At 43.5% G+C, this 12,782-nt stretch overlaps 1 protein-coding gene across 2 annotated transcripts in view; it reads right to left on the reverse strand.

Moving 5' to 3' along the window:
• PKHD1L1 (PKHD1 like 1) overlaps window positions 1-12,782 on the reverse strand; it is a 278,999-nt gene that overhangs the window by 158,584 nt on the left and 107,633 nt on the right. For both annotated transcript variants that reach the window (XM_075352949.1, XM_075352950.1), the window contains exons 23-25: window positions 6,585-6,739; window positions 5,095-5,252; window positions 938-1,082 (exon numbers count right to left, since the gene is read on the reverse strand). In XM_075352949.1, the coding sequence (XP_075209064.1) occupies window positions 938-1,082; window positions 5,095-5,252; window positions 6,585-6,739 (458 nt within the window). The remainder of the gene's footprint in view (window positions 1-937; window positions 1,083-5,094; window positions 5,253-6,584; window positions 6,740-12,782) is intronic.

The raw sequence follows: 12,782 nt of genomic DNA on the forward strand, positions 1-12,782 counted from the left end.
AACTGCCTGGCTCCGCCCCCTGGTGTGTTCATCAAGCACTGAGGTGGGTGGCTTGGGTTTTAAATGTTTGGCTGCTGTCACCTTGTTAGGGGACTGGTGAAATGCTGGGCCCTATCTGTGACTTCCTGGCCCGGCCATGGCCATGGCGTCACATGAGCACTGCACTTAAGGGCACTCTACAATATAATGCTCTTGAAGTATGGTATTGGCTGCATAGCATAGTTCTTTATATAGCTAAAAAATGTTCCTTTTATTTAGACGCCACATTTACATCAATTATTGTTAGGCACTGTACATTTTAATTTGGACATTGTATATTAGCACATCGTGTGATTTAGAGGGTGCCAACAAGGTGCAGACCAATGTAAGCCTGCCCCCTCACAGTTGGCCTTGAAGGGGAACAAACCTTGTCCATTTGGCCTATTAGGACGTGTGGACACCATAGATGGGGGCATAGGGGGCCTATATTCTGAATTGGGCTTCTTCTGATGACACAACTTCTTCTAAGGCAGTGTTTCTCAACTCCAGTCCTCAAGACCCACCAACAGATCATGTTTTCCTCAATCAGGTTTTTAGGATTACCTTAAGGTTGCACAGGTGATGGAATTATCCCCTGTCTAATATTGATGAAAACCTGAAAACATGACCTGTTGTTGGGTCTTGAGGACTGGAGTTGAGAAACACTGTTCTAAGGGGACGTCCCAACTACTCATTGTTGTAAAAGAAAAGCTCCGTTATCGATTAAATGATTGGTAACATACTGTATTAAGCTTCCCTGAAGACATTCCTGTTGACATAAAAAGTGGAGCAGGGACGATAAATATGTATAAATGCAGGGCCATATTTTTCAATATATTTAGGCCAGTAAATCTCTCCCACTATTGACACGGTGATGATAAGTCCAACTAGATGTATGATGATTGAGATGTAACCATACCACTTGTTTCTCTTCCATAAGCCAGAATGCTAAATGTTCCTCCAATAGGCGGGGACGCTGTACGGGTTCGATTTATCTGGATTTTGGTGTCCTGTGTCCAGGTTGGTGCGGTATAGATTGCTGAATCTGAAGTACTTAGAATGTTCTATAAAAAAAAATAAGTAATATCATAAGTATTGATAGACAAGGGCATCAGATGACCACCAGTGGTCACCATTCATTCTTCTTGTAAAATGTATTCTTGCTGTCCAAGCAAAGATGGATGGCTGTTGGGGGACAGACAAATGCTGAAGCTCGGACTGGCCCACAGGGAAGAGGGAAAATCTCCTGTGTGTAGTAGTGCGACCCTCCTACTGTATATGGATAGTGTTTGGCACAATACACTTGATTCACTATCTACAGACAAAGCCACTATCTCATCATTCATATAGTCATTCATCCAAGTTAATTATTATATAGAAGCATTGGTGCATGTGTGACTCCTGAAGTATCAAATGTCCAGGGTGTCACTTAATCACCAACTCATAGGCATTTCTTTCATTGATAATGGTATATTTTTTAGTTTACGCCAGGATGCCTCATTATTAAGCTGTCAAGATAACTATCACTCTAAGGCGGGCTTTGCACGTTGCGACATCGCAAGCCGATGCTGCGATTTTGCACGCGATAGTCCCCGCCCCCGTCGCAGGTACGATATCTTGTGATAGCTGGCGTAGCGAAAATTATCGCTACGCCAGCTTCACATGCACTCACCTGCCCTGCGACCGTCGCTCTGGCCGGCGACTCGCCTCCTTCCTAAGGGGGCGGGTCGTGCGGCGTCATAGCGACGTCACATGGCAGGCGGACAATATTCGCGGAGGGGCGGAGATGAGCAGGATGTAAACATCCCGCCCACCTCCTTCCTTCCGTATAGCCACCGGCGGCAGGTAAGCTGATGTTCCTCGCTCCTGTGGCGTTATACACAGCGATGTGTGCTGCTGCAGGAACAAGGAACAGCATCGTACCTGTCGCTGCAGCATAATTATGAAATAGTCGGAGCCTGCAACGATCATACGATAACGACGCATTTGCGCTCGTTAATAGTATCATCTAGCATTTACACACTACAATCTGGAAAGTGACGCCGGATGTGCGTCACTTTCGATTTGACCCCACCGACATCGCATGTACGATGTTGCAACGTGCAAAGCCGCCCTAAGGCTGCGACCGCACTTTGCGTTGTGCTACTTGCAGTTCTAAACGCACATTTTGTGCTTAATTGATTTGACCAAAGTTGCCTTTTTCAGAAATTTAGCGCTGAAAACGCATGCGCATTTACCGCGTTTTAGATGTATTTTCAGCGCTTTTTACCTGCTTTTCCACCTGCGTTTTGACAAATGCGTTTTGTAAATCAAGTCACTGCTTAATAAAGGTTAAACATTCAAATATATTGAAAAAAAGATAAAAAAAGGATTAAATACATAAGTGCAGAGTTTTAAAAGAAAATATAAATATATAATGGAATTATAGCGGTAATATAGTATTTATTAGAAAAATAGCATTAAATTTAACATTTTCTTTCATTTAATTTTCGGATTATGTGTGTGTGTAAAGGGACATATGAAATCATTATTTTAATGTACAAAAAGCATGCATCTTGTAAGTTCAAAACGCATGTTTTCTGCACAGAAAAAGCAGGTAAAACGCAGGATTTGGTAGGAAACTTGGTTTTTGCCATTTCTCATTGACTCCAATGTTAGCAAAACGCACCTAAAATGGCAAAAACAACTGACATGCTGCTTCTTTGAACGCAGAGTTTTTGCCACAAAATATGCAAATTAAACGCAGCGTTTAGAAACGCAAAGTGCGGTCTAAAAATCCCAATTTTCCATAGACTTTGCTGGGAAATCAAAACGCATGCCTTTTGGCATGAAAAAGGTGCTTCTCAAAACGCACTTAAAAAGCACCCAAAACGCAGGTGGAAACGCAAAGTGCGGTCGCAGCCTTAGGCCTCATTTATATGTCAGTGAAAACACACACGTTTTTCACTAACGTGTTGAAGGTGCGTATGGCCCTCTGTGTGCCGTGATTTTGGCACATGTGTGATCTCCGTGTGCTATCTGTGATAGCACACGGAGATCAGGCACTCCTATCCTCACCTGTCCAAGGAGCTGCTCTGCGATGCTGATGTCTCTGGCTCTCCTGTCTCTGTTGCTGGTGTCTCCCGCGTTGCGGCTTCCGGGTCCGCGGTGCAGTGAATATTCATGAGCATAATTAGCAGGCATAGAAGCAAGTAACATCAACAAAGACAGCATCGCTGGAGACACGTGAGTATAGAAAATCATTTTATTTCACAGACACGTGTTTTCTCTGGTACGTGTCACATGTATCACACAGTCCGTGTGACATTAGTGGTGTCGGAGAAAAATGGACTTGTCTTCGTCCGGAACACACGGACATGCATGTGCACTGCACGGATTCACAATCCGTGTGAAATCACTGATGTATGCGCATACGCATTGATTTAATCGGTTTGTGTATGTCCGTGGTTCCGGTACGTATAAAAACGGCAGTGTGAAGGGGGCCTAAGGCCTTGTTCACACACTGCATTTTTACCCACTTTTTTTGTGTTTTTGCTGCAGAAATTTCTTGAGAAAATGGTTGTAACCTTTCTGCAGACATTCCCCAGAAAACTTATGAAAACAAAAATAGGTGTGCGCACACTTCATTTTTTTCTCAAGAACATTCTTTACATTCTTTCTGCAGAATTTCTTGAGAAAAAGAATGTGCATGTCACTTCTTTTCTGCAGGTACCTGCGTTTTTTGCCATAGGTAATGGTAAAAAACTGCAGAGACCAACCTACGGAAAAACTGAACCAAAAACGCACAAAAAATGCATCAAAACCGCACAAAACTGCGGTAAAACCGCATTCAGTTTTCGGTGCGTTATTGGTGCGTTTTGTGACTGCAAGTGCACTAATCTTTCAGACTCAAGAAATTTCTTGAGAAAAATCATTTTTTTAGTGTGAACAGAGCCTTAAGGCCAAGTCACACGCAGCGATATCGTTAACGATATCGCTAGTGAGCGTATCCGCCCCCGTCCTTTGTGCGTCACGGGCAAATCGCTGGCCGTGGCGCACAACATCGCTAGGACCTGTCACACGTACTTACCTGCCTAGCGACGTCGCTGTTGCTGGCGAACCGCCTCCTCTCTAAGGAGATGGTTCGTGCGGCGTCACAGCGGCATCACTAAGCAGCCACCCAATAGAAGCGGAGGGGCAGAGATGAGCGGGACGAACATCCCGCCCACCTCCTTCCTTCCTCATTGCCGGCGGCCACAGGTAAGCTGCAGTTCGTGGTTCCCGGGGTGTCACACGTAGCGATGTGTGCTGCCGCAGGAACGACGAACAACCTGCGACCTCAACAATCAACGATTTTTTTAAAGTGAACGACGTGTCAACGATGGACGATTTGGTGAGTATTTTTGATTGTTAACGTCCGTTCGTTGATGTTACATGCAACGATGTCGCTAACGATGCCGGATGTGCGTCACGGAATCCGTGATCCCGGCGATATATTGTTAGATACGTCATTGTGTGCGACGGGGCCTTTAGAATGTATCAATCCATTGACAAAAAAATTGTGCAAACACAACTTTTTTGTTCATTTTTACAAAAGCAATTTCCGCTAGATCTGTTTCTTTTAACATTGAAGTCTACGGAAACCGGATCTATTAATTAGCCATCTATTATTTTTTTCTCATTCGAAAAGGATCCATTTTTTTCTTACTGGATCAGTTTCAAATGAAAGATGACTTTTTAACAGATCTGTTTTCAGTAGACCTAAATGTAAAAAAACGGTTTAAGTTTAAATCAGTTTTTTTAAAAATCTAAATAAGTTGTCTGCACAACTTTTTTGTCAACTGATTGCTACTGGATCCGTTCTAATGGATGATTTCTGAACTTAGCCTTATTCTTAAGATTGTAAGGCATCATGTCTAGATAGGACAGGTGATAAACGTATCATTGGGGTTTGACTTCTGGGACCCCCACCAATTTCGAAAACGGGTCTTCGAAATGCCCCACCTACAATAAACAGGTGGTTTACTTTTCTGTAATGGCAGATATAGGTTTATATATAATATCCTTTATGCTACTCATTGACAATCCATCACCTACCTGCGCAAATCCAACAGCAAAGAGTGGAAAATTGTATCCACAATTAATTGGGTTTACAGTAAGGGTATACTGGTTTTTAGATGCACCGTCTGTTTTAGTCACGCTGATATCATTTATGAACGTTCCACTTTGTGATAAGGCAGGTCTCCTCCTGTGAACTGCAATATATAAAATAATCAGAAAATTGTCAGAAGTACAGAAAAAAACAATTGCATCATACACAACATGATTATCAATGTGAACAGCTATGAAAATCCTGTAGATCGAACAATTATCATTAAAAATTGGACAATGCTTTCAAGGACAATAATGACAATCCAGTCGGTGTAGCAGAGGACGGATGTGCACACTCAGCACAGTCATGTATTACACTGTTGCCCTCTCACTTGATTGCCACTATGTAATTCTCCATTTCCCCAGTAAAGGATGCTGCAACGTCCTCCAGTGATATCAGCTGATTTTGAGTGCTGAAAATCCACAGCCACAATGATCTGATGTTTGTAACATATCTTAATTTACAAAGAAAAAACTTGTTGTTTCTTTAAAGAAGCACTCCCATCAACATTTTTATCCTCTAAAAATATTGCAGTCATCATATTATATGGCACTATGTACTTACAATTGCTTGTTTTGATCTTCTACCCAGTTAATTCTTTTCTTTTCCATTAGACCTATGATGTCATGTGATTAAAAATTGACCTGGGTACTCCTTCTTAGCTTTATGTAGAAACAGGAAACCTCTTGTCCCTGCATGAGTCTTGAGTCAGTGCAAAATATTTGGTGAGGAGGAACAATGAGAAGTTGAAAAGGGGGATGAGTCATGCAGGGACAAGAGACTTACTGTTTCTTCATAGAGCAGAGAAAAGAGAAGCATTTACTGGGTAGAAAGGCAAAAAAAGCAAATTTAAGTAAACAGTGCTAGATAATATGATGACTGCATTATATTAAGAGGATGAAAACTTTGATGGGAGTGCTTCTTTAAATAGCATATTTTACATAGGTAATACAATTGCTTATTAATTTTTGTTTCTTTGCAAGACTTAAAACCTTTTTTACAGTAACGCTTTAAATGGAATCTGTCACCACATTTTTGTCAACAAATCTGAGAGTAGCCCACTCCACTGAGTGGCAGCTTTCTGTGTACACTCTGCGTAAGCAGAAAGCTGCCAATCAGTGGTGGGGGAGGGTTTATACAGAGTTCATGAATAGCAAGGACTACATGGCAGCAGGTATCCTAGTCCTCTAGTGATAATTTTCTGCTGATAAAATAGGAATTTTATTAAAACTACTGCAAGCAGCCCAGTAAGTGACACATTAATGGAATCAGGGTGTTCTGTTAAATTAGGTAGTGAAACCCTGGTGATAGATTCCCTGTATATGTGCAGTGATGGGACAAACCCCGTTACCAATCTTTGTTTACTTGTCCTCTGAAGAAGCTAAACCGAAGTAATAATTTGCCATTAGTGTGTGTGACTTCTGCAATGACTTACCATTTATATCACTTGTGGTTACTGTCTGCCCAATGTAGAGGACGTCTATATAATAATCTTGGGATGACTGTAAGTTGACATAGAGCACGTAGAAATTTCTGCCTGTGTACTTGGTTTTAACAAGTTGCCATAAATCTATACAGGTATATGACCAGCTGAAAAATAAAGAGATGTTAACTTGTATATAAGACCAGCACTGAGTATACAAGAGTATAGTCACATTTCTGGAATGATGTTCACAAGACAAGTCAACGGTAAAAACATAAAATTGAATTTTCACCGTAGGCAGCTTTCACACATCCGGTTTTTGCTGTGCGGCACAATACGGCGCTTTGTGGGAAAACCACATCCGTTTTTATTTGCCGCCGGGTGCGGTTTTTCCACATAGACTTTTATTAGCGGCGGATTGTGCCGCTTGGCCTTGCGTTGCGTCCGTTTTTTGCCGGATGTGTCATATTTAGCCGATGCAGCGTCCAGATGAAACGTTCAAGTGAACGTTTTTGTCTGCGGTGAAAAAACCACATCGCCCTGGATCCGGCGCGATGCGACGCGATTTACAATTCAAGCCTATGGACGCCGGATACGGCGGCAAAAATCCGGCGGCCGGACGCGGTTTTTTGAACTGCGCATGCTCAGTATCAAGCCGCATCTGTCAAAAAATGGACGGGCCGCATGGAAAAACTTATGCAACGGATCCGTTTTTTTCGCCGCGTCCGTTACATAGGTTTTTGAGCCGGATTGTGCTGCACTGCAAAAACCGGATGTGTGAAAGCAGCCTTAGAGACACATCAAAAATTACATTTAGGAACTCACTTATCAAATGTATTATCTTGTACAGAAGCTGATTATAGTAATGGCAATATGGAATACGACATATGGCCAGATTGTCCTCATTTTAGTATCTCTCCTGCCACGATCATCACAGGGCAGGGAACATTCTTCTAACTCCACTACTGCCACTAGAAATGGCATCATAGCTATAGGAAGCCATTCTTAGCTTCCTGACCAGTGCTTGCTCTATGGCCTAGACTGCGCCAAGACATTATTAGAGATGGGCAAATAGTGAAATATTTGGGTTTGGGTTATTCATTCCGAATACCTAGTATTATTTTAGTATTTGTCACGAATAACGAACCTAATGCAAGGCAATGGGGAACCCAAGCATTTTTCTTGAAATTTCCCTGAAAACTGCTCGGGTTCCCGATTGACTTGCATTAGGTTCGCTATTCGTGAAGAATTTGAATCGTACGCGATATTCAGTATATTCACTAATATTTCACTATTTGCCAATCACTAGTTATCACAATAGCTAAGTCATCTAACACATAGTCATCCAGAAGGGAATTTAAGTGGTCATGGGGAATTGTCTTGAAAGGTAAATAATGGTCTCATCTGACCACTGCACCTTCCTCCATACATTTGGGGAGTTTCCCATATGTTTTTTTTCCTTTTAAATCAAAATAAGTCTTCCAATTTTTGGCTGTAAGTAAAAGCTTTTTCTGGCCACTCTTCCATAAAGGCTAGTTCTATGGAGTGTATGGCTTATTGTTGTTGTATGGACAGATACTCTAGTCTCTGCCTGGGAACTCTGCAGCACCTTCAGAGTTACCTTTGGTCCCTGTGCTGCCTCTCTGATTAATGCCCACCTTGCCTTGAATGAGAACTTTGGTGGGCGGACCTCTATTGGCAGGTTTGTTGTGGTATCATCTTCTTTCCATTTGATGATAATGTATTTGATGGTGCTACAGGGATCATTAGAAATTGGGATTTTTTTTTAGAACTCAACCCTGACTTGTACTTCTCAACAACTTTGTCTCTGACTTGTTTGGAGACCTCATTTGGTCTTCATGCTGTTGTTTGGAGATCTCCTTGGTCTTTATAATGTGGTTTGGAGATCTCCTTGGTCTTTATGATGTGGTTTGCCGATCTCCTTGGTCTTTATGGTGTGGTTTGGAGATCTCCTTGGTCTTTATAATGTGGTTTGGAGATCTCCTTGGTCTTTATGATGTGGTTTGGAGATCTGCTTGGTCTTTATGATGTGGTTTGCCGATCTCCTTGGTCTTTATGATGTGGTTTGCCGATCTCCTTGGTCTTCATGTTGTTGTTTGGAGATCTCCTTGGTCTTCATGGTGTTATTTGGAGATCTCCTAGGTCTTCATGGTGCTGTTTGGTTAGTGGTGCATCTTCTTAATGGAGTTGCAATCTCTGTGGCCTTTCAGAAAAGGTGTATATATACTGACAGACCTCGGGACACATAGATTGCACACAGGTGGACTTCCTTTCACAAAGCAAGTGACTTATGAAGGTAATTGTTTGCAACAGAAATTTTTAGGCGTGAATACATAAGCACATGTCAATTTTTATTTATTTTAGCTCATAAATTTAATTTTTGCCTATATTTACTTCTCCAACTTAGACTATTTAGTGCTGATCATCCCACACAATCGGATTAAAAAAATATTTAAACACAAGTTATAATGTAGCAAAATAGGTAAAAAGCCAAGGAGGTGCATACTTTCGCAAAGGCACTGTACATTAATCTTATTGTTTTCTGATCAGTGCAGTACAGTCTACTGTAACCAGATCAACAAAAAAGTTTGACATGAAGGAGAAGAAACAAAGAACATAACTCTGATCAGATGAGACATCACTGGTAAGTTGCCAGATGTTAATATTTAATCTGTATTTACACTGTAAGGGTTTGTTTACACTGACTGACCGGTGGCACTAAATGACCACCGATCAGTACAGATTACCGATCAGTGGCCGAATAATAACCAGTTTATACAGGCAAACACCCGTAAATGATGCATACTGAGATCTGTCATAGGTCACTAAGTACATACAGGCTGCCATAGTTCTTGGCAGTGCAAGGGCTGTTTACACAGACAGGACGACACATTACCGAGAATGATTAGCTTTTGTTCTGTTCAAAAAATCTTGTCACCTGATAAACAAACTTTTCACATGTTTGTCTGGTGATCGGCAGCCTGTTTACACTGAAAGAGTATAGTGAAAGAAATGTTTTTTAAAAACCAAAAAAACCAACTCCCTTCTGCATTCTTGTTATATATAGTGTTTTCTCTTCTTACATACCATCCTTTCTTTTTATATCAAGAATAGAGTTGAGCGGATAGTGAAAAATCCGGGTCCGGCGGCTACCCGGCGAGTTGAAAAAGAAGTCTGGATCCGATCCGGAGTTCGGCCCCATATATGTCAATGGGGAGTGGAATCCAGGGACGAGAGAGAGAGAAAGAGAGAAAGAAAGAGAAAGAAAGAGAAAGAAAGAGAGAGAAAGAGAGAAAAAGAAAGAGAGCAAGAGAGAGAAAAAAAAAAAACAACCCGAATCCGGATCGTGCAGCCGGATTCCCGAGTCCAGGTCAGACCCGGATCGGACGCTGAAACCGCGCGGATCCGGATTTTTACAGTTCGGGTCCGCTCAACACTAATCAAGAACCATCCCTTAGTAGTGTCCTCTTTTGCTGTGTTTAGCTCTGTGCATTATTACACAGTGTCTTCTCTTGTTATATATACAGTGGAACCTTGGTTAACGAGAACAATCCATTCTGGGAGTGTGCTTCTTAACCAACTTACTGTTTGTGAGGATTATGCTGAAATATATTGTGGGAGTTATGACAGAGGTCAGTTGGCTGTCACTGTACATATCCCCAACTTACCCCCCCTTGCAGTGCAGCCAGGAGAACACACATCCTGTTCTGCAGGAGATCATCAACTGGGAAGGTGTCAAAATTCAATTGGGCCAGACCTTGATCCAGCACATCCCCTGCGGAGTGAATTGTCCTACACAGGAGGTGGGAGGGGAGCTCCAGGTTTATAACATAACTTCAAACAGAATCCCGCAACCTTTCGGTGCCATTAGAAAAGTTTCATTATTGGGGAGTGCGTCGCTCAAACAAATTAGATAGGCACATTTTCATATTCCTGAGGGCCAGACGCATGTAACACATATTTCGGTAAAACTGTATGATGCGTGCAGCCCTCAATAATTAATAACTGGCCACAGGAAGCCCGCAGGACTCTCATATTTCCTATCGAAACGGAGATCAATTCACAACAATTAAAATGAGGGTCATATCTTCTGTGTGAGAAGCTCAGGGGCAGAGTTATGCTGGGAAATATAACGTTAGATTATTCTCAGCTAGCCGCAGGGGGATGGAATTGCCAGCCAGGATGATGTCACAAAGGGAGGCAGTATGAGCCCAAGACAGAACAGATAAAAGTAGGTGCAGGGGTCTGCGCATTGTCTTTACTTGGGGGTCATGCGTACTATACACATGTGAGGAAGTTCATGAAACCCTGGTCAAACGGCGCCCCCCCTGTGGCCAGATGCATAAGGTAACTGCTTGATCTGACTCTGTTTGTGACCACGTCTTATCTGTAAATGTACTCTGACATTATATATATATATATATATATATATATATATATATATATATTCTGTAAATTCCATATTGTATATATTGTAGTATCTAGTGATCTAGTGTGCCCTTAAGGCGATTAAAAATATATAATTTAATCTTGGGCTGTTCTGTTATCTTCATCCTGAATTCCACGTCTGTGGGCTCGGCGTGATAGTTATCGTAATCGATTGGTGGCAGCGAGTTTATGCCAAGGATCATTGTGGGGCAACCAGTGAGATCTGGGGAGAATTAGATATATTCCGCCCGTAGGAGTTGGGGGAATATATACCTTACTCTCACCGGGAACCCTTCAATCATCGGCATAGTAGAATAGCGGCCTCCGTGCTTATTTTCGGGCAATTCCATAATTGGCCTGACTATAAGAGGGTGCTAGAGAGCGAGACACGTGCTCTGTCGGGTGGAAAGGGGGGGTTCCTTCCTCTTCCTCCCCCCTTTTCCTGACAGTAGTGTCCTCTTTTGCTGTGTTTAGCTCTGTGCATTATTACACAGTGTCCTCTCTTGTTATATATAGTTTTTTCTCTTCTTACATACCATCCTTTCTTTTTATATCAAGAACAATCCCTTAGTAGTGTCCTCTTTTGCTGTGTTTAGCTCTGTGCATTTGTGGCGCCCCTGACCTGGTCAGGCACCACTGAGTACTGCACCCATGCTGGGGACAGTACAACACAGGTAATCCAGAAGGCTGACCGGGGTGTGGTACACAGGCGCATAGTGATCAGGTCTCACACATGTACCTATGAGAGGACCCCTGGGGATCCCAGGAGGGGGAAAAGCCTTCACCTCCACTGGAATAGTGGAGGGGGCCAAAAGCCTCCATCTCCTCTCAAGGGGTGTGGTAAGAGAGTCTGGTTGCTAGGTGGCGTAGGCAAGAACAGGAGAGGAGGGGCAGTGAGCCAGGCAGTGCAGAGTCCAGGGAGCTCGAGTGAGGAGCAGATCCCGTGGGCTGCTGTAGTCTGACAGCGTCCGCGCAGTGGCTACCGACGGGGGAGAACGGTCAACTAGGAGTGCTACCCGAAATCCATCTTCAGCTAGAGAGAGAGCAACGGAGTGGGAAGTAAGGAGACTGCTAGAGAGTACCAGGCCCAAACGGGCGGCAGATCCCGAAGCGGAGATAGATCCAGCTTTCTTTTGCTAAACCTGCCGGTGTGGGGCTCTCAAAGCCCACACCACAACACCACAAAAGCCGCAGCCACGTAGCCACAGTTAGGGCCCATAGGTCACAGGAGGCAAGCAGCTGGAGTGGCCTGGTCCAGGCGACAAGCAAACGGCAAACGAAGGGGAGAGAGGCTGCAGCATCTTCCCTGGGTGACCCCCATAGGGACTCAAAGTCGGGGTTACCCCAAACCACCAAGGGCTAAGGAAGGCGAGTTAGTAGTCACCCTCACAAGTCAGCCTGAAGGACACCTGGTTCCCACTTGGTTCATCCCAGCTACGCCCGGGTCACTCACCCTGCCATCAACTGTGAGTAAAAACCCTGAAAGACATCCTGCCTGTGTTGAGTCATTCTGCGCCTTGTAGTTCTACGCATCTACACAGGGCCCTGGGGCTTGCCTCACTCTCAGGAGGCTACTACAACTGGCTGCACCCACCATCAGCCCCAGGCATCCCTTAACCTGCAGTGGCGGTCCCCCACTGACCGCAAATCTGAGAGTGGCGTCACGACAAACTACAAAGAAGGTTTCCTACCTGTGACCAGACAGATCCAGCTGAGTGGAGTCCCTGAAGGTAATGCACCGACACAGCGTTTGCGGGGCTC

Source organism: Anomaloglossus baeobatrachus, chromosome 6 (assembly GCF_048569485.1).
Source record: "Anomaloglossus baeobatrachus isolate aAnoBae1 chromosome 6, aAnoBae1.hap1, whole genome shotgun sequence".
In the NCBI taxonomy this organism is placed as follows: domain Eukaryota; kingdom Metazoa; phylum Chordata; class Amphibia; order Anura; family Aromobatidae; genus Anomaloglossus; species Anomaloglossus baeobatrachus.